This window comes from Carcharodon carcharias, chromosome 8 (genome assembly GCF_017639515.1).
Source record: "Carcharodon carcharias isolate sCarCar2 chromosome 8, sCarCar2.pri, whole genome shotgun sequence".
NCBI lineage: Eukaryota > Metazoa > Chordata > Chondrichthyes > Lamniformes > Lamnidae > Carcharodon > Carcharodon carcharias.
Genome location: NC_054474.1, coordinates 160607659 through 160632389, shown reverse-complemented (window position 1 = coordinate 160632389; position 24731 = coordinate 160607659). Strand labels below are relative to the sequence as shown.

At 41.9% G+C, this 24731-nt stretch overlaps 1 protein-coding gene across 1 annotated transcript in view; it reads right to left on the bottom strand.

Annotated features, from left to right (window-relative positions):
* ntng2a (netrin g2a) overlaps positions 1-24731 on the bottom strand; it is a 112023-nt gene that overhangs the window by 21551 nt on the left and 65741 nt on the right. The window contains exons 4-5 of the mRNA XM_041193884.1: positions 12199-12371; positions 6015-6041 (exon numbers count right to left, since the gene is read on the bottom strand). Coding sequence (XP_041049818.1) covers positions 6015-6041; positions 12199-12371 — 200 coding nt within the window. The remainder of the gene's footprint in view (positions 1-6014; positions 6042-12198; positions 12372-24731) is intronic.

The window sequence follows — 24731 nt, the reverse complement described above, 5'->3', positions numbered from 1 at the left end:
CTCATCTGGAAAAACTCTAATCCATCTGTCTGTGACCTTTCAAAATTTTATCATTCGCTGTCATTTCATCTAGTTTACTATTCCTTTTAAAATGTACCTCCTTACAATGTTCTGCAATAAATTTAATCTGACATCTACCTGCCCAATCTATGTACTAATCTTTGTGTTCCTGAAGTCACTTAGTCCTTTTCACAATTTGCTACACTTACTTATTTTAATTATTATTTGAAAATTTGATTTTGTGCTCCCTGTTTATGTAGCTATTGAGAAGAATAATGATCCAAACACTGACCCCTCATAACTCAAATGTGAAAAACATCCATAAACCACAATCCTGTGTTTTCTGATTTTTGTTACAATCTGCCTTTTCTGAACTATTGTACAGAACATACGGCACTAGCTAAATGAATGATCAGTACTAGTCCTATGTGAAAGGATCTGTAGACCATCATTAAAACTTTCTTTCCGCAGGCCTTAGGAACCAATCTGCACTAAGGAAAATTACTTAAGTATTCTTTTAAAAAAAAATCAATGCTATTGATGGGCTCTTTCCCTAATGTCACTAGGACTGTCGCTTAACATTCAAGATTACAATCGCTACTCTATTCCATTCAGTATTACACCACAATATAATGGATCTTTGTGAAAGATTTGTAAAGTCACTGGAGAACGAAGAGCATAAGCATCCCAGTGACTTTGTACAATAAAAGGAGGTCTCTGGTCATGTTAAAAGAAGATGGCTGTTTGATACCTTTCTTGTGCAAACTGTAAAGAGATGAGGGTTGGACCGTGAGCTAAACTCAAACTGAAGAGGCTTGTCCAGCATTTATCACATCTAGTGCTTTTGTGATTCTCATTAGGTAATAGAATTATGGAAGCTGAGATTCACCATTAACTCTGGCTGTGACAAGTGATCTGCCTCAGAGTGTGATCCTTACCAATAACCATCCCTAATTCTTTTGTAGATCTCATTTGTAGGCCCCACAGGTTCCATGATTCCCAATGGGATGTAACCTGCCCAAGTCTTGTTCATTCTTGGTTTAAAAATGTTACTTATTTTGAAATGATTTTGCAATCTATCTTGTTTCATAAATCTCATTGCTATTATTTTCCCAATCAATTTTCATTCTGTTAGTAACTTCTGATACAATAAACCAGACTCATAAGTACACATCATTCTCTGGGCTCCAGTACCCTATGAGTTGATTTAACACCAATCATTAGGAGTAGGGACCAGTACTCTAAATCTTTTTTTTCACAATCTCCTCTTGACTTATTACATTGCCCATATTTCTGGTTTTTGGTCATTCTGGAAGCACTCATTTCTTTCACTATAAATTTCACTGCAAAATTGAAACGAGATTTTTGAGATTTAAAACCCTTTCAGTATCATAATTTGAACGAAGGATTGAAAATGTTTGTAAACTGCCAATCTGTTACTATCTGTTTGGAGGGAGCTGTGCTGTACAATTCTATAGCAAGGGAGTGAGACACTTGGACACCTCTTTCAAAGAGCCAGCACAAACACAATGGGCTGCAAGGCCTCTTTTAGTACTGAATGATTTTATGCTGGCTTGAGAAGAACTGACAGTTTTGGTGGTTAATTGTGGATTCTGCTTCTATTTTGCCTATATTTGGAACCCCTTCTGATTTCAATGCACTTTATTGCAAAGAAATTAGAGTACAAGAATAAAGAAGTCTTACTACAATTGAATAGGGGTCTGGTGAGACAACTACTGGAATACTATGCACAGTATTGGTCACCGTACTTAAGGAAGGATATACTTGCATTGGAGGCAGCACAGTGAAGGTGCATTAGATTTGTCACTGAGATGAGAAGGCTGTCATATTATGAGACACTGAGTAAATTGAGTCCATATTCTCTGGACTTTAGTAGAACGAGAGGTGATCTCATTAAAACATATAAGATTCTGAAGGGGCTTGACTAAGAGATCGTTTCCACTGGCTGGGGAATAAAACATGGGGGCACAATCTCAGGATAAGAGGCCCATCATTTAGGACTGAAAAGAGAAGAAATTACTTCGCTCAGAGGGTTGTGAAGCTTTGTAATTCTCTATCCCAGAGGGTTGTGAATGCTCCATTGTTGAATATATTCAGGGCTCAGAAAGACAGACTTAAGGTCTCTCGATGAATCAAGGAATATGGGGAGCAAACAGGAACATGGAGGAAAGTGGAATTGATGCAGAAGATTAGCTGTGAGCGTATTGAATAGCAGAGCAGGTTCAAGGGGGTTGTATGGTCTGTTCCTGCTCCTATTTCTTATGTTCTTAAATTCTAAGAACACCACCAAGTATAAACTCTGGAGTCTCTGATGCTAATGGCATTTTCTGTTCAATTTATAACAGGTTTAGGCTTCAACCATGGATACAATCAGAGGTTCAATCATACCTGTTGTACAGTGAGAGATCTCTATTCAAAGGGTTCAGTGGCTGTGCACAGGCATCCACGATGATCATTCTTGGAAAGCCAAGTGACACTCGCTTAAACCATGGGGCAGGGACCAGTCCAGTGTTACAGTGCTCATTATCCTGAAGTTGGAAATGGATAAAATGTGTGTAAAGTTTGAATTTTGAAAGGGGAGAAGGTATCCCTGGTGTTGGCAAACTCACAATGAGCCCCTCCTGCACCCAGAAATCCTAAACTGAGCATTCTCTCTGATCTATCATCTTAATTATTTCACTGAGTATTTGAATTTTTACAACTCCAGGATGTGACCCAATGTGGCATCAGCGTATTTACAAACCTAGACGATCCAGTAAATAGCTGACCTCCCACCTCAATGATAAGATCTTTCTCTGTGGACTTTATCCTTTAAATGGGGTTTGATTGTACGTCAGGATATTGTTACCAACTTAGCTTTTTTTTCAAATTAAATTGAAAATCACAAAGCAGACATAAAGCCACTGGATTTTACCCCCACATTTTTGTGGCCATTTAAACAGCAGCCCATGGATCTCATTCTAGTTTGTTCTCTAACTGAGCTGCTGACTGATGGAAAGCTAGTAGCAAGTGATGGTACCTGACACTTTCTGTGGCTTCTGGGAGGCAGAAGCCAAGAGTGGAATCGCCGCTTGTGATTTCTGAACGACTGCATATATGTAAAAACAAAGGAAAAATTTAGCTGCACAGAATCAACTGGACAATACAGTTTGTGGTCATTGTGGCCATTTTCAAGGCATCTTTCCATTGAGGGTGTGTTTGTGGCTGCGTGCACGTGTCTGCATCCAAACTCTGGAATGCTTTCCCGAAACCATTCTAATTCACGGAGCCTCTCCTCATCCTCCTCCAAACATTTCTTCACAACTTTTCACTCCAGTCACCTCCCTTGAAACATGCATGCTGGAATCATAGATAATTTACAGCACTGGAGAGAGGCCATTCGGCCCATCCTGTCTGTGCCAGCTGGAAAAGAGCAATCCAGCCTAATCCCACTTTCCATATACCGGAAGGTTGCTTCACTTGAAGGGCACATCCAGATATTTTTAAATTGTGATAAGGGTTTCTGCCTTCACCACCCTTTCAGGAGTGAATTCCAAATCCCCACCTCATTCTGGATGAAAAGATTTCTCTTTGACTCCCCTTCAATTCTTCTATGAATTACTTTAAATCTATGGCCCTGGTCTATGAACTCTCTGCTGAGGGAAATAGGTCCTTCCCATCCACTTCCTCTAGGGTGTCCACTCTATCTATGCTGTAGCTGTTTTTGTCTCCGTGACTCATTCACTGTTTCACCGTGTTTAAGGCCCTGAACTGAAATAAGTAATTACTTTGCCTTTGGAATGGGATTCCTGGCTCAGCACTGCACTGGGAGATGTGAGTCCCAGACTCGCTGCTGATCACAGATTTAGAAACGGCAGTCTGGTCCTAGAAAATATCATCTTGGGAAGTTCCAAATAATGAAAGGCACGTCTAACAGGGAGTCATAGCAATAAATCCTAGAACCTTTCTTCTCCTCCGCTGCTCAACCAGACCTCATGAAAATGTAAAAACACAAGTATTGCAAATCTGGAAACTGAAAGTATGCAGCAGGGTCTCAAACAGAGAGAAACAACGTGGTGAGCAATTTGAATTAAGGCCTTTCTCATTTAATTTTTTAAAAATTCATTCATGGGATGTGGGCTTTACTGGCTGGGCCAGCATTTATTGCCCATCCCTAATTGCCCTTGAGAAGGTGGTGATGAGCTGCCTTCTTGAACCGCTGCAGTCCATGTGGTGTAAGTACACCCATAGTGCTGTTAGGGAGGGAGTTCCAGGATTTTGACCTAGTGACAGTGAAGGAACGACGATATATTTCCAAGTCAGGATGGTAAGTGACTTGGAGGGAACTTCCAGGTGGTGGTGTTCCCATCTATCTGCTGCTCTTGTCCCCCTAGATGGTAGTGGTAGTGGGTTTGGAAGGTGCTGTCTAAGGAGCCTTGGTGAATTCCTGTAGTGCACCTTGTAGATGGTGCTCACTGCTGCTACTGTGCATAGGAGATGGAGGGAGTGAGTGTTTGTGGATGTGATGCCAATCAAGCGGGCTGCTTTGTCCTGGACGGTGTTGAGCTTCTTGAGTGTTGTTGGAGCTGCACTCATCCAGGCGAGTGGGGAGTACTCCATCACATTCCTGACTTGTGTATTGTAGATGGTGGACAAGCTTTGGGAGTCAGGAGGTGAGTTACCCATCACAGGATCCTAGCCTCTGACCTGCTCTTATAGACAGTATTTATATAGCTAGTCCAGTTCAGTTTATAAGGACAGCAATTCTGACAAAAGGTCTCTGCTTGAAATGGTCACCCACCTTTTCTGTTTCTGGATGTTGACAGACATCCTTTGTCTTTACAACATGTTCTGTTTTTATTTCTGATTTACAGTGTTTTTGTATTTTTTTTATATTAGATGAGAAACATAGCCTAGTGATTGAGGTGGAACCCTCCAACAATTCATGAGCCCCACTTAAAACAGTTAACGTTTCACTTTCCAACCCCAACTCCAACTTTCCAGCATCTCCTGTTTTTATTTCTGGTAGTTATTAAACAATCCATTCCTGACTGGCTGAGGAAGAAGGCATCATACCTTACAATACAGTACATCGGGGATGGTAAATTCTGTCGTTATTCACTACAGAGAAGAATCCGCCACTCTTCTGATTAACAGAAAAAACGTCCTCCAGTTTCCTCCCCCACATGTAATTATCAACTGGGCCATGGCTCCATAAGGGCAGGCCGCTATCTTGGTACCTTGCCCTGTCCTCTCCTCTTCAATACCCAAGCAGCACACCTCACTGACCAAGGGTCTCTGGATAGTGTTCAGGCACAGAACCATGAACCCTTAACTTCCTTTCCCCAAGTCAGGGAATGGGCTAAGAGCATCCGAGCACTCCCACTGCTGCCATCACTGAGATCAGCACCCAATACGAAGTGGGGAGAGTTTCACACTGTCTCAGATCACTCAGCGACAGTGGTGGGAACAGATGTCTGTCCTGTTACTTCAGCATTGTGTAACCTGGGAATCAAGTCCGATCGGAATCGTTGATGTTAAATGGAGCCATGGTTACGTCTCTGTTCCCCACCTGGGTATTTTGAATCCAGCATGGCTGGACAGCCCATGCGAATCTGTCCATAGACCACATGGGGTAGGAACCAATGAAAATAAATTAAAATACATTAGAAAAATAAACAAATGATGCAAACTGAGGACTTTCTGAAACGTCAGTGCACCTGGAGCAGGGATCTGTCATTCCAAAGAATTACTTTCACTCTCCAAGCCCCCCTTTTTAAAACATTGATTTAAGCTAAAAACTGTGGAAAAACTTTTTTTTTTCAAAACAGTGACAGAAAAAAACAGCATGCAGACTGTGAGACAAGACAGAACAAATTCAGTTTTGTTATTTCTTTTAGGAAAAAAGATGATCAAAATGATTTTTTTTTAAATGTTGAAAAGAAAGTAGGATGTACAGTAAATAGGAAGGAGAAAGAAGAGAGGTGGGGATGACCCTCCCTGGTTGTACTTACTGCCGTAGGCGGAACTGGCTGCCACACCTGAAAGGGAATCAGAGGAAGATCTTAGAGGGACACAGACAGTGACAGAGCCGCACTTTGCACAGGCTCTGTACTTTCCTCCAGTTGCTGATGTCTACCCACTTGCCAGTGTAAAGTGGGGATTGCACGTTTCCACTCCGAGGAAAATGCAGCCCCCTCCAACTCCCGTGTTGTTGTTTACACATCAGAGTACTCTTATATACATTAACAGGTACACATTCTTTGACTTGCAAAAGTGTTGTTGCCTTTTGATATCACCCGCTTGAAGGGCAGTAGTTCACCAGATATAGAGATAGAAATTAATTCTCTTTGTGCTCGTTTCCCCAGGGCAGAAAGGACAAATTATGGAATGCAATGCACCACAGCCGATTTCTGCCTATATTATGGGCGCTGCCATCTTGGTAAAGGTGGCTCCGCAGGTGTCCCCCTAAAACAAGCATTAGGTCCCTTACAGAGGGGTCCTGATATCTATCTTAGCCCCATTGTTTTGAATTGAGTTCTGGAACTCTAAGCTTTGGAATTCCTTCCTTAAACCTCTCGACCTCTCTACTTCACTTTCCTTTTTTAAAACGCTCCTTAAAATCTACCAGGCTTTTGGTTCGCCTGTTCTAATATCTGCTAATGTGGCTCAGTTGTTTTGGGACAGTTGATTACGTTAAAGGTGCTGTGTAAATATAAGCAGTTGCAGCCACCAACAAACAATTCTAAACTTTAGCAATTTTTTTAGAAGATCATCCCTGTGGAGACAGGAGTTGAGGAGGAGCAGGGCTCCACAACGGGTGCTGCCAAGAGATGTTAGTAAGGCCCAAGGATCAATATCAGGCTGGTCTTGGTCCTCCTGGTTGGCACACCGCTGTTGGCATACCTCTGGTCATGGACCTCAGAATAGGTAATAGCCAATTTCCATTCCATAGGGTGGAATCTTACACTGGCAGGATTTACGGTTCTGCCAAAGTCAATGGATTTTTGAATGGCTTACCACATCTTAGGGCCCTACCCCCCACCACGATGGGGCTGTAAAATTCTGCCTGATCACTCAAAGGTTAGACATTGTTACTGCTGTGCAATCCATATTTTCACCTTACATATTTAAGGCAAGTAGCTGGCATGTAATACATTTTTGCATTCAAAATTTGAGATATTTTGTGTCATTCTTACCAACATCAGGTGATATAAGCCATCTAAGTTTTAAACACTGTAAAAGAAGCATCTATAAACCCCTGAGCCATACAATTAGCTTTCCATGAAAAATATACCCCAGAATGTTTGCTCCTCCAGTAACTCCGCAAGTTGTCCAGTTAGGACCAAAGAATTTCCGCAATTTAACTGAATGCTGCAACCTTAGGTGAGATCAGCATCAGTTCTGATATCCTGTATAATTCACCAGGTTACTGGGACGTGGCCCAGATACACACATGAAAATAGCTGACTGGGTGAAGTACAGGAGGACAACTGAAGTCTGCGGAATTGTAGTCCAACAAAGAGTTTATCCTATTGAGAATTGGTGAGGGAGAGAAAACAGCTTCCAGTAACTTCAGCTGTGTGAACTTTTCTAGTGATGGTTAGTGTTAGCAGATGTATCATCCCAATGTTGCAAAAACACCAAACTCACTTGGCATACTCCCCTCAAGGTAGAGGCTAACTAACCAGTCAGCTGTAGAGTGCTATTGAAGAAACACCTGGTCACTTTGCAGCACAGAGCTGAGGGTCTTATGTTGCCAACTGGAAGAGAGTGGGCTCCACAGACTGGACTGCCCAAGAAAGAAATTACATGTTGAAAGTTATGGCACCTGCAACATGTGTTGGAGTTATACTGCACTCAGAATGAACTGAAACAGATGCGACGCAGCCTCCTGGCTGGAACCTCACTGGCCAGTCCAGCATTTATTGCCCCTCCCTAACTGCCCTTGAGAAGTTGGTGGTGAGCCACTGCCTTGAACTGCAGCACAATCCACATAGTATAGGGAGGGAATAACAGCATTTTGAACCAGCACCCATATAGTTCTGAGTTTCACTGCCGTTCTTGCATTAATGTGCCTCCAGGATCTGCTCCCTAATGACCTCATTAACCTGCCTTTTGGTGCCTGTACCAATTCTGAGCTCTGCTTAGTTAAGCTGGAATTTAAAGGGAGCTATATGGTCTTTAACAACTTGTTTGGGTCTTTGATTCAAAGTCTCTCCGAATAAAGAAAGTGCGTCCAAGATATTGCCAGATCATGAATGGCATGAGGTGCAGTGTAATACTTTCTGCAGCCCCAGAGGTCAGTAAATCTTCACTGTGTGACTGTTTAATTCAGTAAGTCTTTGGGCAGCTGACAGTATGAACTCATTACTCAGGACTTTCCACAGACATGTAGAGGAATATTTTCATATTTGTACAACAAATGATTTGAGAAAAGACTTGCAAATATTGCAACTCTGCAATAAAAGCAGAAAATCCTGGCATTTCACAGCTGGCCTGTCAGCATCTGAGAAATAAAATAGATTTTGAGGCTAAGATCGCTTCATTGGACCAAGGATCTCCCAAGATAAAGCTTTACCTGTCCTTTTCTCTCTATAAATGACCTTTGGTGTATTTCCAGCATCCTCTGCTAACAGTAAAATGAATGATGCTGGGCAGCTAATTTGACAAATTTGTTCCATTTCTTTAAAAGAAAAGGTACCTTGCCACTGACAGAATAATGCCATTATTTTATATTTAACCAGGTGACAATTTGTTTTTATAAAGTACATTTAAACAATAAAAACAAATCCAAAATGCCTCACGGGTAGAATCAAGACCGAAAGGAGATTCAGCAGAGGTGTTCAAAATCATGAGGGTTTGGATCGAGTAGATAGTGAGAAGCTGTTCTCAATGGTGACGGAAGGGTTGAGAACCAGAGGGCATCAGTTTAAGAACCAGAGATGACGTGAGGAAAAGGTTTTTTACACAGCGAGTAGTTAGGATCTGGAATGCACTGCCCAAGAGTGTGGTGAAGGCAGATTCAATCATGGCTTTCAAAAGGGAATTGGATAATGATCTGAAGAGAAAAGGGTTGCAGGGTTATGAGGAAAAGGCAGAAGAGTGGGACTACACAAGAAAGTAAGAAATAGGAGCAGAAGTGAGCCAGTTAGCCTCTCATGTCTGCTCTACCATTCAATAAGGTCATGGCTGATATGATTGTGGCCATAGCTCTGCTTTCCTGCCTGTCTACATAACCCTTAACTCCCTTGTTGATCAAAAATCTAACTCTGCCTTGAATAAATTGAATGACCCAGCGTCCACTGATCTCTGAGGAGGGGGATTCCAAAGATTATAAACCTTCAGAGAGAAGTAATTTCTCCCCTTCTCAGTCTTAAATGGGAGACCCCTTATTTTTAAACTGTGACCGCTAGTTCCATCTTCCCCCATGAGGGGCAACATCCTCTTAGCATCAACCCAGTCAAATCCCCTCAGAATCTTAAATGAAAACAAAAAATGCTGGGAAAAATCAGCAGGTCTGACAGTTCTGTAGAAGAGTCATATGGACTCAAAACATATCTCTGTCTCTCTCTCTCCGCAGATGCTGTCAGACCTGCTGAGTTTTTCCAGCATTTTTTGTTTTCGTTTCAGATTTCCAGCATCCACAATATTTTGCCTCCCCTCAGAATCTTAAACATTTCAATAAGATCACCTTTCAATTTTCTAAACTCCAATGAATATAGGCCCAACATGCTCATAAGATAATCCTTCCACCCCAGCATCAGCCTAGTGAACATTCTCTGAGACCAACCTGCACACTACTCTAGGTTCAGCCTCACCAGTGCCTTCCACAGTTGTAGCAAAACATCTCTACTTTTATACCCCATTCCCCTTGTAATAAAGGCCAACACTCCATTTGCCTTCCTAATTGCTTGCTGTACCTGCACGCTAAAGTTTCTAATTCATGTCCAAGGACACCCAGATCCCCCTCTATCACAGCATTTTGCGGTCTCACTCCATGTAAATAATAATCTGCTTTTCTATTCTTCCTGCCAAAGTGGACAACCCTACATTTTCCTAAATCTGCCAAGGTTTTGCCCACTCACTTAAACTATCTATAACTTTTGCAGACTCTTTGTATCCTCCTCACAGCTATCTATTATTGTATCATCAGCAAATTTGGCTGCAATACAAGTTTATCCAAGTTATTAATATAGATCGTAAATAGTTGATGCCCCAGCACTGATCCCCATGGCACTCCATTGGTTACACAGAGATAAAAACAAAAAACTGCGGATGCTGGAAATCCAAAACAAAAACAGAATTACTTGGAAAAACTCAGCAGGTCTGGCAGCATCGGCGGAGAAGAAAAGAGTTGACGTTTCGAGTCCTCATGACCCTTCAACAGAACTGAGCCAAGTTGAAAATCACCATTTATCCCTACTCTCTGTTTCTTGTTAGTTAGCCAATCCTCCATCTACACTAATATATCACTCCCAACACCATGAACCCTTAATAGTTCTGTTGAAGGGTCATGAGGACTCGAAACGTCAACTCTTTTCTTCTCCGCCGATGCTGCCAGACCTGCTGAGTTTTTCCAGGTAATTCTGTTTTTGTTCTCCATTGGTTACAGTTTGCCAAGTTGAAAATGACCATTTATCCCTACTCTTTGTTTCTTGTTAGTTAGCCAATCCTCCATCTACACTTATATATCACTCCCAACACCATGAACCCTTATCTTGTGCAGTACCTTTTATGTGACATCTTGTTGAATGCCTTTTGAAAATCCAGATGCACTACATCTTCTGGTTCCCCTTTATCCACCCTGCTTGTTACATCCTCAAAGAACTCTAATAAATTTGTCAAACACGATTTCCTTTTCACAAAACCATGTTGACTCTGCCTGATTATATTTTGGTTTTCTAAATGTCCTGCCACTACAACACCATTAATAATGGATTCTAGTAGTTTCTCAATGACAGATGTTAGACTAACTGGCCTAGAGCTTCCTGCTTTCTATCTCCCTCCTTTCTTGAATAGGGGTGTTACATTTGCATTCAGCGAATAGCTCTTATAGAGAGCAAACAGGGGCACGATGCCCTCCTCTCTGCTGTTACCATTCAATGATTCTATAAGTGGACACCAAGCCATATATATTTATTTTACTGTTTCAATTAAAGCAACTTAGGAAAGTTGGGATGGAGCTGACAATGTCCATTACGGCAATGGGAAAATTTCAAATTCTGAAGCTCACTTCTCTGTCCTTAGCTTTGTTTGAAAGATGATGGGTTGCAGATGTAGCAAATTTGGTTCCGAAGATGTTTCCTTATCCGTCATTTTAAGATGTGCACTTTTTCCTCTCCCACACAGATTTCATGGGACAACAGGCGAGGCATTGGCTGGACATCCCCATCTCCAGCCTTGGCCAAAATTGGGCAGAACATTGGGGTAAATTTAACTTTTTATATTTTAACTTGTGGCACGGAACAGGTGGTTGCCAATCAGCCTCCCATTATATACACTGCCCTGATCCTCCTTTCTTATAGATAAGTGGGTACTTTCTGGTGCTGGATCTCACATAATGTTTGAAATAATTAGTATGAATTTGATGTCTACACATATGTGAGGTAGGTATTTGCCTGGAGTCAGCTGTAACAATAAGAAATCTGTCAATTAGCTCCTCTGTGCCTGAATTTGACTGAATAATAAGATTGAGAACTGGTTTTGAATTGTCGTAATGTAAATGAAGCTGCTCTTTTGTTTTTACATATTTCTGGAACACTCCTCATTGCTACGCAAGAAATTTGCCAAATTGTGCCGCTTTTTAGGCATACTGTGAACTCCCCGCCAAATCTGTGATTTTATTTAAGAAGCTCCAGAGGAGGTGAAAATGTCCAGTTCTGGGTGATGACAAACTCTTTTCCACTAATAATTATTTCCCTTCTTGGCCTGAGCTTCAAGTTGATATTTTTGACCAGAGCCATGAGCTGGTTACAGAAGTTGAATGAGGGACTTGTAGAGGTTTTGAAAGCTCAACAAACTTTTGAGCCTTCAGAGGGTAGGAAATAGACTAACATAAGTCCTGTTTCCAGCAGTGGCAAAGTTACAGGACAGCTCATTCACAGTACTTTCCATTAATTTTTTTTTCCAGTCCATTATGATAAACTTCCAGATAAGGTGGCATTTGTACTCTTAAGATAGGAATAGTATACATACAGCTGTTAGCTGTTCCCATTGGGTATGGATTGTAGCTGCCTGGTCGCCACGATTTGGCTTTATAATTCTTCCTGCACTTTCCACAGTCTTGGCCTGTTGTGTTGTGTTCACACTCGCACATCAGATTCCCTTCCTTGAAATGGCAGCTGTTTGCATGCATGTTGCATTTACACCTGGAATGAGAAGGAGAGAGTGTAACAGACCAAGAGAAGAAATGCAATGGCAACTACTCCCTGACGCCAGTGTTATTTGGAATTGGGAGCTCTGCCTGTGCAGAACTGATCAATTGTTGGAATGGTCCAGAGCGTTGTGTGCTGTCTGCCTTGGGAACCCCAGCACTGTGATCTGCAACTCCAATTAAAATGAAAGCATCTGCCATCATGATTCAGAGCCACCAGCCATTTCCCAGAATTAAACCACCAGCTGTACTGATGGATTCTGGTATTCATCAACCCCTAATTGATGCACAGTTATTTAAAAAGTAAATAATTTAAATTGCAATTTGGGCGGACTTCTCTCCCCATTCCCTTTCTCGTGCACTTCCTCCACCAGACACAATCAATCCTTCAGGTAAAGTAGGGAGGTTGTTCCCCAGATGGTCCATTAAATGGTCAGTCCAAAAATTCCTGCAATACAATTGGGACACAAGAAGTCAGGTTCTTTTAAAATAAAAGTCCATTTTTCTCACTACTCTGTTTCCTAATGTAGAGGCAACAACTGTTCATCTTTTTAATTAGAGAAAAGAAAAAAAGAGATTACATTTATATACACTCAGATGCTTAGTACAGCCCAAAGTGCTTTACAGCCAATGAAATACCTTTGGAAATGTATTCACTGTTGTAATTCATTTTAAAGATTATCAAAATGTAGTTTTGTGATGGAATACTCTCCACCTGCCTGGATGAGTGCAGCTCTAATGATACCTAAGAAGCTTGACACTATCCAGGACAAAGCAGCCTGTTTGATTGGCAGCCCATCCACTACCTTAAACATTCACTCCCTCCACTACCGATGCACAGTGACAACGGTGTGTACCATCTACAAGATGCACTGTAGCAACTCACCAAAGCTCCTTTGACAGCACCTCCAAACCTGTGACCTCTACCCCCTAGAAGAACAAGGGCAGCAGGCAGATGGGAATGCCACCATCTACAAGTTCCCCTTCAAGCCACACATCATTCCTGACTTGGAAATATATTGCCATTTCTTCACTGTCACTGGGTCAAAATCCTGGAACTCCCTCCCTAACAGCACTGGGTATACCTACACCACATGGACTGCAGCAGTCTAAGAAGGCGGTTCACCACCACGTTCTCCAGAGCAATTAGGGATGGGCAATAAAAATGCTGGCCTAGCCAGCGATGCCCATATCTCATGAAAAGAATAATTTAAAAAAAAAAACAACCACCAGGATTCAAATCATAATCCCAACTCCTGCCCCACTTCATCACATACACTAGGTCACTTTTAGATTTTAAAAGGTAGTGAATTTTGTTCTAGTCGTGTATATTTCCAAGATGTTTGCTGGTGTTGCTTTGAGAGGTGCCAAGACGGTAATGGAGATGCAAAATAAATCATCTGACTCAACAAAAGCAAAATACTGAGGATGCTGAAAAGCTGAAATAAAAACAAAAATGCTGGATAAACTCAGCAGATCGGGCAGTATCTGTGGAAAGAAACAGAGTTAATGTTTCAGGGTGAGATGAACCTACATTTCTATTTTTCTTCAGAAAGAGTTTTTAAGCTAGTGGAAGGGGTGGGGGAGGGGCAGGAAAAACGAAGGAGGGGAGTGGGGGGGTTGCAGTAACAAAAAATTTCATGACGCAAAAGCCAAAGAGAGTTCTAATGGGTATAATAATGAAACAAAGGTATGTCCAAATACATACAGCTATTAGCTGTTCCTGTTTGGGTATGGCCTGTAGCTGTTAATGGCTACATAGTAACCATCTGAATGCAACATGAAGGGATAAAGAAAGAAACAAGACAAGACCAACCCAGCAAAACTAAAAAGAAGAAGCATATAGAATAAGATGAAGGCAGAGGATATGATATAAAGTTGTTGAAATTGATGTTGAGTCCAGGATGCTATAGAGTGCTGAGTTGAAAGATAAGATGTTGTCCCTTGAGCTTGCATTGGGTTTCACTGAGTCATGTTCAATCTGTCTTTCTTCAATTATTCTACCTAGTGGCCAAATCTGGGGTTGGACATTTATATAACACCTTCCGGATATCCAAAGTACTTTACAACCAATGAAACACTTTTGAAGATCAATCATTGGAGGCAAACACAGCAACCAATGTTCACACAGCAGCTTCCCACAAACAGCAATGAATTAAATGACTATATAATCCAGTGAGTGTTGGTTTAAGGGCAGTACTCGAGAAAATTTCCTCCTGTGCTTTTCTTCCCATAGTGCCATGGTTCGGTTTCCCCAACGAAGAAATGAGCAACCGTTTCCTGAATTCTAGTTATGTTGGAAGATAGTGTGGGGAAAGGGCTTAATTCTTTTCAATCTCCTGGGGCGTTGCATAGAGAGTTAAGACCAAATATAAAGTGCAGATGAAGAAGGATTAGAAGGTGGGGTAACTGGAAAGTGAGAGAGACAAAACTTGTTGCCCATTTAAAAATAATACATTATGTCCTTGTTTTTATATAATATTTGATTTGGTATTTATTATTAAAAAGTTTTCCCATCTACATTCTGTTATAAATTCTTAAGTACTCTTTTATATTGAAATATCTATTTAAGCTTTTCAAAACTATCTAGGTGACCCATCAAGGCAGTTACACCTTTCAGTCTATGGTATTGGGTAAACAAAAGAACTCTCCAGATTGCAGGGGTCATGAGCGTTCATGACCCTGAACCCAAGTAGAGTATTTAGTGGCAGCAGGAGCCTTCTTCCTTCAGAATAGTAAATGTCCATCATCAGGTTGAGCAGAGATTGAACATGTGAACAATTTAGTGTGCACAACTCTTGTTGTTGAACACAAAAAAAATCTAACAGGCCAGCAGAGTGAGGAAGAGGTTGAGTTAAAATGCTTGATAAATCCTGTCAGCCAAATCTCAGAATTGAGGTTTGATTTTTAAGCCCCACCAAAGCATCAGAGACAGGCAGAAGCTAAAAAATAGCCCTAGTCAGCCGGCATGCCGGTTCCCCAGATCCATCCCATCCCCGGGTCATTTGGCCACTTAAGAAAGGCCAACTGGGATTTTCCAGCCAACTTCCAGGCTCCTACAGGCAGCGGGGACAGTAAAGGTACCTGAAGACGGCCTCCTAGCAGCCTAGTGGCCCTCCCTACCTGCCTTGGTGATGCAGCAGCATAGACCTCACTGTAAAGGAGTCCCAAACCCCCTCCATACAGAAGTCACTTCCCTGCAAAACCCATTTTTAAAATTTAAATTTTAGAAAAGCTGGAGCGACGGCGTCACCATTTTGAAACACTCTCTCCTTCAAGCCAGAAGTTCTCTGATTGGCTCTCCAACTTCAAGAGCCTGCCCGCCGTCCTTAATTGGATGGTGAGCCTGCCCTCTGGCCATTACATTGCTGTGCCGGGGATAATCACTCTGAGCGACTGCTTCCTGCCCTGTGCAAACTTTTGACCCCCACTTCAGCCAGACAGTGAGGTTCAGAGACCTGCAGGGAAAATCCTGCCCTTGAATTTGTCTAATCTACTCGGTGATGTTGCTACACACAATTATGCATTCAGAATCCAGGAAAGTTACAGGATAGAAGGAGGCAATTTGGTCTATTGTGTGTTTGGCCTAGCCGCTGAAAGTCCCACTTAGTTCCATTCCATGCTCTTTTCCAAGGCTGAGTGCTCCACATCCTAATGGCCCTTTGCATAAAATCATTTTCTCACAATCCCTGCCCTCATTCTTTCGGTGATGATCTTGTACCTATGGCCTCTGGCTACCAATTAGCAGCAGAAATAAGTTTTCCTTGTTTACCTTATCAAAACGCATCATAATTTCTGAAGACCACTATTGGACGTGGACACTACAGTAAATATAAATTGATGATATCAGGTTTGTAACTACTGTTCCTAGTTGCCTGGTGGATACACTATCAAGTGTGGTACTGAGCTGTATAGAGTTTGAACTCCACTCAGTGTTGAATTAGCTGAGGCCAGCCTGGTTTGTATCTGGAATGCTAGAGTAGATCGCAGCAGCCCTGTGCTAATCAGTAAACTTCAGCTGGAGAGGGTAGAAATTAGCTCAGAACTGGATTGGCCCCAGCTGCGATCATGGTTAAATAGCCTGCCGCGAACCCCTGTTTAGACTCACTGATGAAAAATGACCAGTTTGTTGAGCTTCTGAAGAATAGTCTGCACATCTAGGGGACTCTAACCCAGCACAAGTCAGGAACCTTAGGCCATGAATGATAAAAAATATAAAAATGCCAACTCTAATCTGGACACATTTTGATGCCAGCAAATACTCACGAAGTTTGTGAAGTTGTAATGTGCACATCTGGTACACTAATATTCCCAATTATGCAAAATTGCCTCACAGACACCAAATTAGTTTACACAAAGTGTAAGCAGATTGTTCTTTTCAAGTTCTTTTTATGGAAACATACCTCACAAGATATTCAAATTTTGCACCTGAGCCACACTTGCTGCCTATTTACATCAGCCAACCATTTTTCCATCTGCACAATTAGAATGGCGCCATTTGGCATCTCCTGGGAGTGTTGGATCTTTTGAATCGAGATGCCATCTGTTGTCTTCATGATCAGTCTCTGCAGCCGCTGTGTTGCTGTGGTGACTGTTCACTTTTGTCGAGAATGTGGCTGGAGACTGGTCACAGGTTTTGTGACCGACAGTTGGGGGTGGGGGGGGGTCATGGTGCATCATACTGAATTGGTGGGGCTGGTGGAAGAGGATGTGCCACCAAACAGCAGAGGTAAAGCAAAGCATGTGTGATTCCACATAAATTCTGTTGTCTCTATGAGATCCGCCTCTTGTGTCTCCCGACCTCACAAGCAAAGGAGACACTTGTTCTCAGGGGTGGCAAAGAAGGGTACAGAGCCTTGCAAGTGAAGTTCAAACTTCGCAAGCTGTAATTTAGTGAACAGCAGGATTCCTCTGAACAGGATATGGGTGGTTGACTACTGAGCTCTGGCAGCCCATTCTCATTCACAGCTCATGAATGCGCAGTGCACCAACACTTGTGGTCTTCAGTTCAGCCTATTATCTATTGCTGGTCTTCTAGTCTTTGACCTACCAGCTATACTCAAAAGATGAAACAGTTGATGAGGTTAAATCTATCCTCAGCAATTAACTCTTTCATGGAAGCATAAGTGTAGACAGAGCTATTCTACATTCATGGACTTCTTACCATGGGGGGAGATGGTGTCAGGAAGGCACCCACAGAATTTTATGGACCTCCCCCCACCTGCAGACCTGCCCGCGGGGGTTGTAAAATTCTGTCCTAAGGAGGAAATCGTTTTTCTCCATCTACCTATTAGCTTCATTGGTCATTGTAAACACCTCATAAGGGGAGATGGCGGCAGAGTGGTAATGTCACTGGATAAGTAATCCAAAGGCCCAGCTAATGCTCTGGGGACAAGGGTTCAGATCCCACCAATGGTAGCTGGTGGAATTCAAATTCAGTTAATAGATCTGGAATTGGAAGTTAGTCTCAGTGATGGTGACCTTGAAACTACCATTGATTGTTGTAAAAACCCAATTCGTTCACTAATGTCCTTTAGGGAAGGAAATCTGCCATCCTTATCTGGTCTGGTGACTCCAGACCCACAGCAATGTAGTTGACTCTTAACTTTTCTCTGAAATAACCTCACAAGCCACTCAATTCAAGGGCGATTGGAGATGAGCAACAAATCCTGGCCTTGCCAGCAATGCCCACATCCCATGAAAGAATACATTTTAAAAACAACATCTGCTTGAACCACTGTAACAGGCAGGCAGTGACTTGGATTAATATCTTAACCCAAAGAGAATGCCTCAGTGCTGCAATGGCCCATCAGTCTAGATGATGTACTGAAATCCTGTAGTGCGGATCAAATCTACAACATTTTGACTTCAAGGGAACAATGCAACCAATTGGGCCGACACTCAGTGTGGTTGAAATGTACATCCAGTCTAAACTGTTGATTACCTGGGCATTTAACTTACATCTCTGGTCAGTCCTGTTAAAGCAGATTCACATCGGTCGATGTAATTCACCTACCACTTGGATTCCAGTCAACCTTCAGATATTGTCAAGGTTCCAAACGCCAGAACAGGCTGGATACAAGTCAAGATTTGATGAAGCATTTTTAAAGTAGTTTGAGATTATTTCATTAAAAAGCACCGCTGGTACATTCACAGCTTTTGCGGAAAGGTCTTACTTTGAGACAACATTAATTTAAAATAGATCTTAGATCAATTGCTTTTGCTCAAATGGTGATAAGTGTTTGGACTGAGCTTCCAGTTAATGTAGTGGAATCATGTTAGAGGCCATCAAAATGCAACTGATGGTGGTCAGCTGGATAAGTTACTGGAAAAATCAGCCACAATGGCCTGAAAGCCCCTTATTTGTCCTTGATTTTTTTCTTTACTTTTTTATTTTTAAAAAATCTTGTCAGCTGATAGTCCGTAGATACCCCATTAGGAAGAGCCTATTTGCTGTTGCTGTGACATATCCGTGCATTTCCTCCTGTTATGCCAAGTCTATTAATGCACACTGAGGCTTTGATTACATGAATATGGGTTATTAATTGACTATAGGGGTATGCAGCAGGGCAAAGGGTGTGAGGTCTCCGATCTACAGAGACCCACTGCAGCAGCAAAACAATTGACTGTGTTATTTTCTGTTTAATCAGGGACTGAGTCCATACATTGATCAGACACTACTCCAAGCTGCTGTCTCCCACACTGGGCAGTGTTGCGTCAAACTATAATTCTGGAAAAGTCATTCACAATTATCCACCACATTGGTTATTGTACCAAGATAGATGGGCTTCTGGTGCAGCAGATGTATTTCATACTTATTGACAACGTTTAAAATTTTTAGAGGCAGGATAATCAATTTTCTGCTCTCATTGCCATTCATAAGTCTGGTGAAACATCTCCCACAGCAATTTGCTACCAGAATGCAGCACCTTTAAATAAGTTGTGCTCCTATTGGCTATGCTCTGAAACCTGTGTTTTTTGTGTGTGATTGATCTTTTTTTAATTTTCATTCTGGGGACACGGGCATCACTGGCAAGGTTGGTATTTATTGCCTATCCTTAGTTGCTCTTGAGAAGGTGATGGTGGGTCTTCTTCTTAGACCACTGCAGTCCATGTGGTGCTGGTACTCCCGCAGTGCTGTTAGGTAGAGAGTCCCAGGATTTCGACCCAGTAACAATTGTTATGAAAGTCAAACTTTCCTTGGAGTTGAGCGCGGGGGTCGGGAACTCTAAGTCCCAACAGTCCTCGGAGTTTCCACACATGCATTGATTGGGAGAGGGCTGCACATGTGCAGTTCTGCATTTTTAGCTTCTTTGGTGCCTCTGCATGAAGGAAAATGGCTTGAAAACCCAGATCATGTGACTAGGAGCAGAGCACCATTGAAGATAGGTGTCCCATGCAGGGGACAGGGAGAGGAGTCAGGCAGAGGTCGAAAAGGGAGAGTCCCAGACAGGACAGGAAGTTAAAAAGAGAGGAACAGATTTGGAGCAGAGAAAGAGGCTCCAAGTAGAAAAAGGGCTGCGGTTAGCAGACTTTAAGTGAAGAGGGCTCAGGAGAAGTCCTGAAGATCCAAGAAGACAGCCGAAGGTTGGTGACTCTGTGCTGTGGGTCATTGGGCCAAAGGTATCCCTTTGGAGCAGTAGTGTTCTGCTTGGCATTGCTGAACAGCTGAAGTTGTGTACGTGTGTTGGTGCTCTAGTGCATAGGGAATCCAGGGGAATAGAATCTCAGGAGATGAGATTGAAACCCTGTGAGGTGGGCCGTCATTGATGCTGTCCGAGTTGGAGCAATTTTTGGAGAGAATTCCAAAGTGAGATCTTCAAAGGTGAAGACTGGAATCTCTCACGAGAGAGACAGAGTTTCAGTGAGATTGGTTGACTCAGTGTTACTGACATCTAGGTGGTCTGTTGAGAAATCCATGGACTCTGTCTTGATCGCATTTGCCATTTAGTGTGCAAGGTGGTGGGTTCAACCACAGTTTGCCTGTTAATTCACATGTACCTTATATTAACCCTGAGTGTTAGAGTATAAGATAGATTTAATAAATTGTTTTATCTTTCTGACCTTGTATAGTAAAGTTTATTTTTGTTTGTTCGAAACTCATGGAATCTTGTGACTTTATTCACTAAGCAACTGTCCTGAATCCCCAACTTTGTCTTCATTAAACCAAATGTTATTCGTCCCTAACTGGATCTTACCAAAACCTGGGGGCCTGGTCAAGGATCATAACACAATGAAGGAACGATGACATATGTTCAAGTCTTGGTGGTGAATCAGGACCCACAGAGTGCCGTCATTTCACAATGAGAAAAACAAGCTAGGGTTTGACTGATTACACAAAGTATCCCCCAGGATTTTCACTTGAATACATTTTCCCATTAATTGCACCATGCAACGTGTTATAAATATTCCGCAGTTCTAAATATTGCTCTTCCATCCTGAGTAGCAGCGCTGACAAAACGGCAAATTTTCAACGTGTCCAAGATTGAAATGAACCAACTCACACACCACATGATATTACTCCATTTGGATACTTGGACTTGTTTCCAGTGCTCTGATGGTGCACAAAGATCACATGCTGCCCCGGACAGACTGCCTTCCAAATCACCCCAAAAGACCAAACACATGGAATGTTTTAAAGTACAACAGTTCTTCTTCTTTGCAAGACATTGTGGAATTCTGCAGTAGCAGTTTTCTCTCACTCTCTGCGGGATTGCCTCCAATTAAGGTTATCAGTTCTATTCAGTCAGTGCGTTTGAGGGTCTGTCTGCATCAAACTGGGAAATCACACACTATTTGTGCTATTAACTTAATTAACCAGTAATTACACAAAAACAATTTAAAAATGCATGAAATAAATACACTAAACACATCAGCAGAAGCTTAGAAGTGATGGGTTCATGCATCTCTGCTGTGTACAAATGTTATTCATATTTAAGTCTCCCTATCTCTTAAATTTCCCTTAATAACTCTTGGGTTTACATACAAAGAGAAAGAATGAACTTGCATTTAATTAGCTTCATGACTTCAGGACTTCCCAAAGCACTTCACAGTCAATGAAGTATTACTCAAGTGTGGTCACTGTTGTAATATAGGAAAACACAACAGCAAATTTGCACACAAGGCCCCAAAAAACATTGAGATAAATTGCCAGATAATCTGCTTCATTAGTGTTGGTTTGGGGATCAGAGTTGGCCAGAAATCTAGCAGCACACCCACTGCTCTGGTTCAAAATAGCAAATATGATATTTTATGTCCACCTGACGGGGACTCACTTTAACGTTTTACTCAAAAGACAATTGTGGCATCCCCTCAGTACTGAATTGAAGTGTTATCCTAGATTATGTGATCAAATTCCTGTAGTAGTGCTTGACCCATAACCGTCTGAGTTAGAGACAAGAGTGCTCTAGTGAGCCAAATATTTTATAATAGTGAAATTTCTCAAAGCATTCACACTATAATTACTCTGAAATACAGTCACTATTGCTATGTAGACTAACATATAGCAATCATTCTGTGCTATTATCACACTGACAGCAATAACATGAATTATGATAGTCTTCACAGAAACAATGATGTTCAAATACTCAAACTGTAACTCAATCCTGCAGAATGATACAAACCATCCCACTACTGCACAAATCAGAGAATGGGTTTGTGTCTGTGGATTCATAATAATATAAGAAATAGGAGCAGGAGTAGGCCATTTGGCCCCTCAAGCTTGCCCTGCCATTCAATAAGATCATGGCTGATCTGCCCCAGGCCTCAACTTTTCTTTCGTGCCAGCTCCTCATACCCGTCAACTCACCAATATTTCAAAAATCTATCTACCGCCTCTTTAAATACTTTCAGTGGCTAGCCCCCCACAACTCTCTGAGATAGAGAATTCCAGACATTCACTAGCCTCTGAGAGAAGAAATTCCTTCACATCTCAAGTTTTAAATGAGTGTCCCCTTATTCTGTAACTATATCCCATAGTTCAAGATTCCCCCACCATTGGAAACATCTTCTCAACATCTACTCTGTCAAACCCCCTCAGAATTTTGTACATTTCAATAAGATCACCCCTCATTCTTCTAAACTCTAATGAATAAAGGCCTAACCTGTTTAGCCATTCTTAATAAGTCAACCCCTTCATCCTAGGAATCAGCCTAGTGAATTTCTTTTGATCTCCCCCCAATGCCAGTATATCCTTTCTTAAATACGGGGACCAAAACTGTACACAGTACTCCAGGTGCTGCCTCACCAACCCCTGTACAGTTGTAACAAGACTTCCCTATTTTTAAACTCCAACCCCCTAGCAATACAGGCCAAAATTCCATTTGCCTTCTTAATTACTTGCTGCACCTGCATGCTAACTTTTTGTGTTTCAGGCACAAGAACACTCAGATCCCTCTGCGCTGTATTTTTAGAGTCTCTCTCCATTTAAATAATAGTCTGCCTTTTAAATTTTCCTACCAAAGTGTATGACCTCACACTTTCCTACATTAAACTCCATCTGCCATGTTTTTGCCCACTCACTCAACCTATCTATATCCCCTTGCAGATTCCTTAGGTCCTCATTATAACATGCCCTCCCACCTATTTTTGTATAGTCAGCAAATTTGGATACATTACACACTGCCCCCTCCTCCAAGTCATTAGTATAGATAGTAAATAATTGAGGCCCTAGGACTGATCTTTGGGGCAGTCCACTAGTTATATCTTTCCAACCTGAAAAAGACCCATTAATTCCGACTCTCAGTCTTCTGTGTATTAACCAATCCTCAATCCATGCTAATACATTATTCCCAATACCATGAGCTCCTAGCTTGTGCAATAAACTTTTATGTGGCACCTTATCGAATGCCTTCTGGAAATCCAAATACATTACATCTACCAGTTCCTCTTTATCAACTCTGCCTGTCATATCCTCAAAGAGCTTTAGCAAATTTGTCAAACATGATTTCCCTTTCGCAAAACCATGTTGACTCTGTTTGATTGCATTAAGCTTTTCTAAATGTCCTGCTATTTCTTCCTTAATAATGGACCCCAGCATTTTCCCAATGACAGATGTTAGGCTGACTGACCTATAGTTTCCTGCTTTTTTTCTCCCCCCACACCACCACCACCACCACCACCACCACCACCAACACACACACACACACACACACACACACAACACCCCCCCCCCCCCCCCCCCACCCCCCCCCCCACCCCCCAACCCTTCTGGAACAGGGGCGCGTCAAATTAGTGGTTTTCCAATCCACTGGGCCCCTCCCAGAATCCAGTGAGTTTTGGAATATTTCAATCCAATGCCTCTACTATCTCCGCAGCCACTTCCTTTAAAACCCTTGGGTACAGACCATCAGGTCCTGGAGACTTGTCTGCCTTTAGTCCCATTAGTTTCTCAAATACTTTGACCCTCATAATAGAGACTGTTACAAAATCTTTCCTCCTGTTAGCTCCTTGCTTATCTGATATCTTTGGGATGTTTGTAGTGTCCTCCACCGTGAGGACAGATGCAAAAGTATTGGTTTAAATTTCTGTCATTTCCCAGTTCCCCATTATCAATTCTCCAGTCGCATCCTCCAAGGGTCCTACGCTCACTTTAGCCACTCTCTTTTTATATACCCATAGAAGCTCTTGCTGTTTGTTTTTATATTTCTTCCCAATTTACTTTCAGAATTTTCTCCCTCTTTATTAGCTTTTCAGTCATCTGCTGCTGGTTCCTAAAAACTCCCCAATCCTCTGGCCTACCACTAGTTTTCTCTGCTTTGTATGCATTAGTTTTTGACTGGATACTCTTCTTGACCACCTTTGTTAACCATGGGTGGTTCATCCTTCTCATCGAGTCCTTCTTTTTGACCGGGATAAATTTTTGCTGAGTGTTATGAAATATCTGCTTAAAAGTCTGCCACTGCTCATCCTTCCCCTTAGTCTATTTTCCCAGCCCACCTTAGACAACTATTTCTTCATACCTCTGTAATTACCCTTATTTAAGTTGAGGACACTGGTTTGAGATCCGGGTTGCTTGCCCTCAACTGAATTTGAAATTCTACCATGTTGTGATCTCTAACCCTTAGAGAATCCTTAACTATGAGATCTCTTATTAATCCTACCTCATTACACATTAGTAGATCTAAAATAGCCTGTTCCGGGGTAGGTTCTGCAACATATTGTTCTAAGAAAAAATCCTACACTACAAATTCATTTTCATGTTACCCCTGCCAATCTGATTTGTCCAGTCAATATGCAATTTAAAATCACCCATGACAATTGTGGCACTCTCCTTTCACGCCTCCATTATTTCCCGATTTATACTTTGTCCTACAGTGAGGCAACACTTCGGGGGCTTATAGACGACACCCAGCCG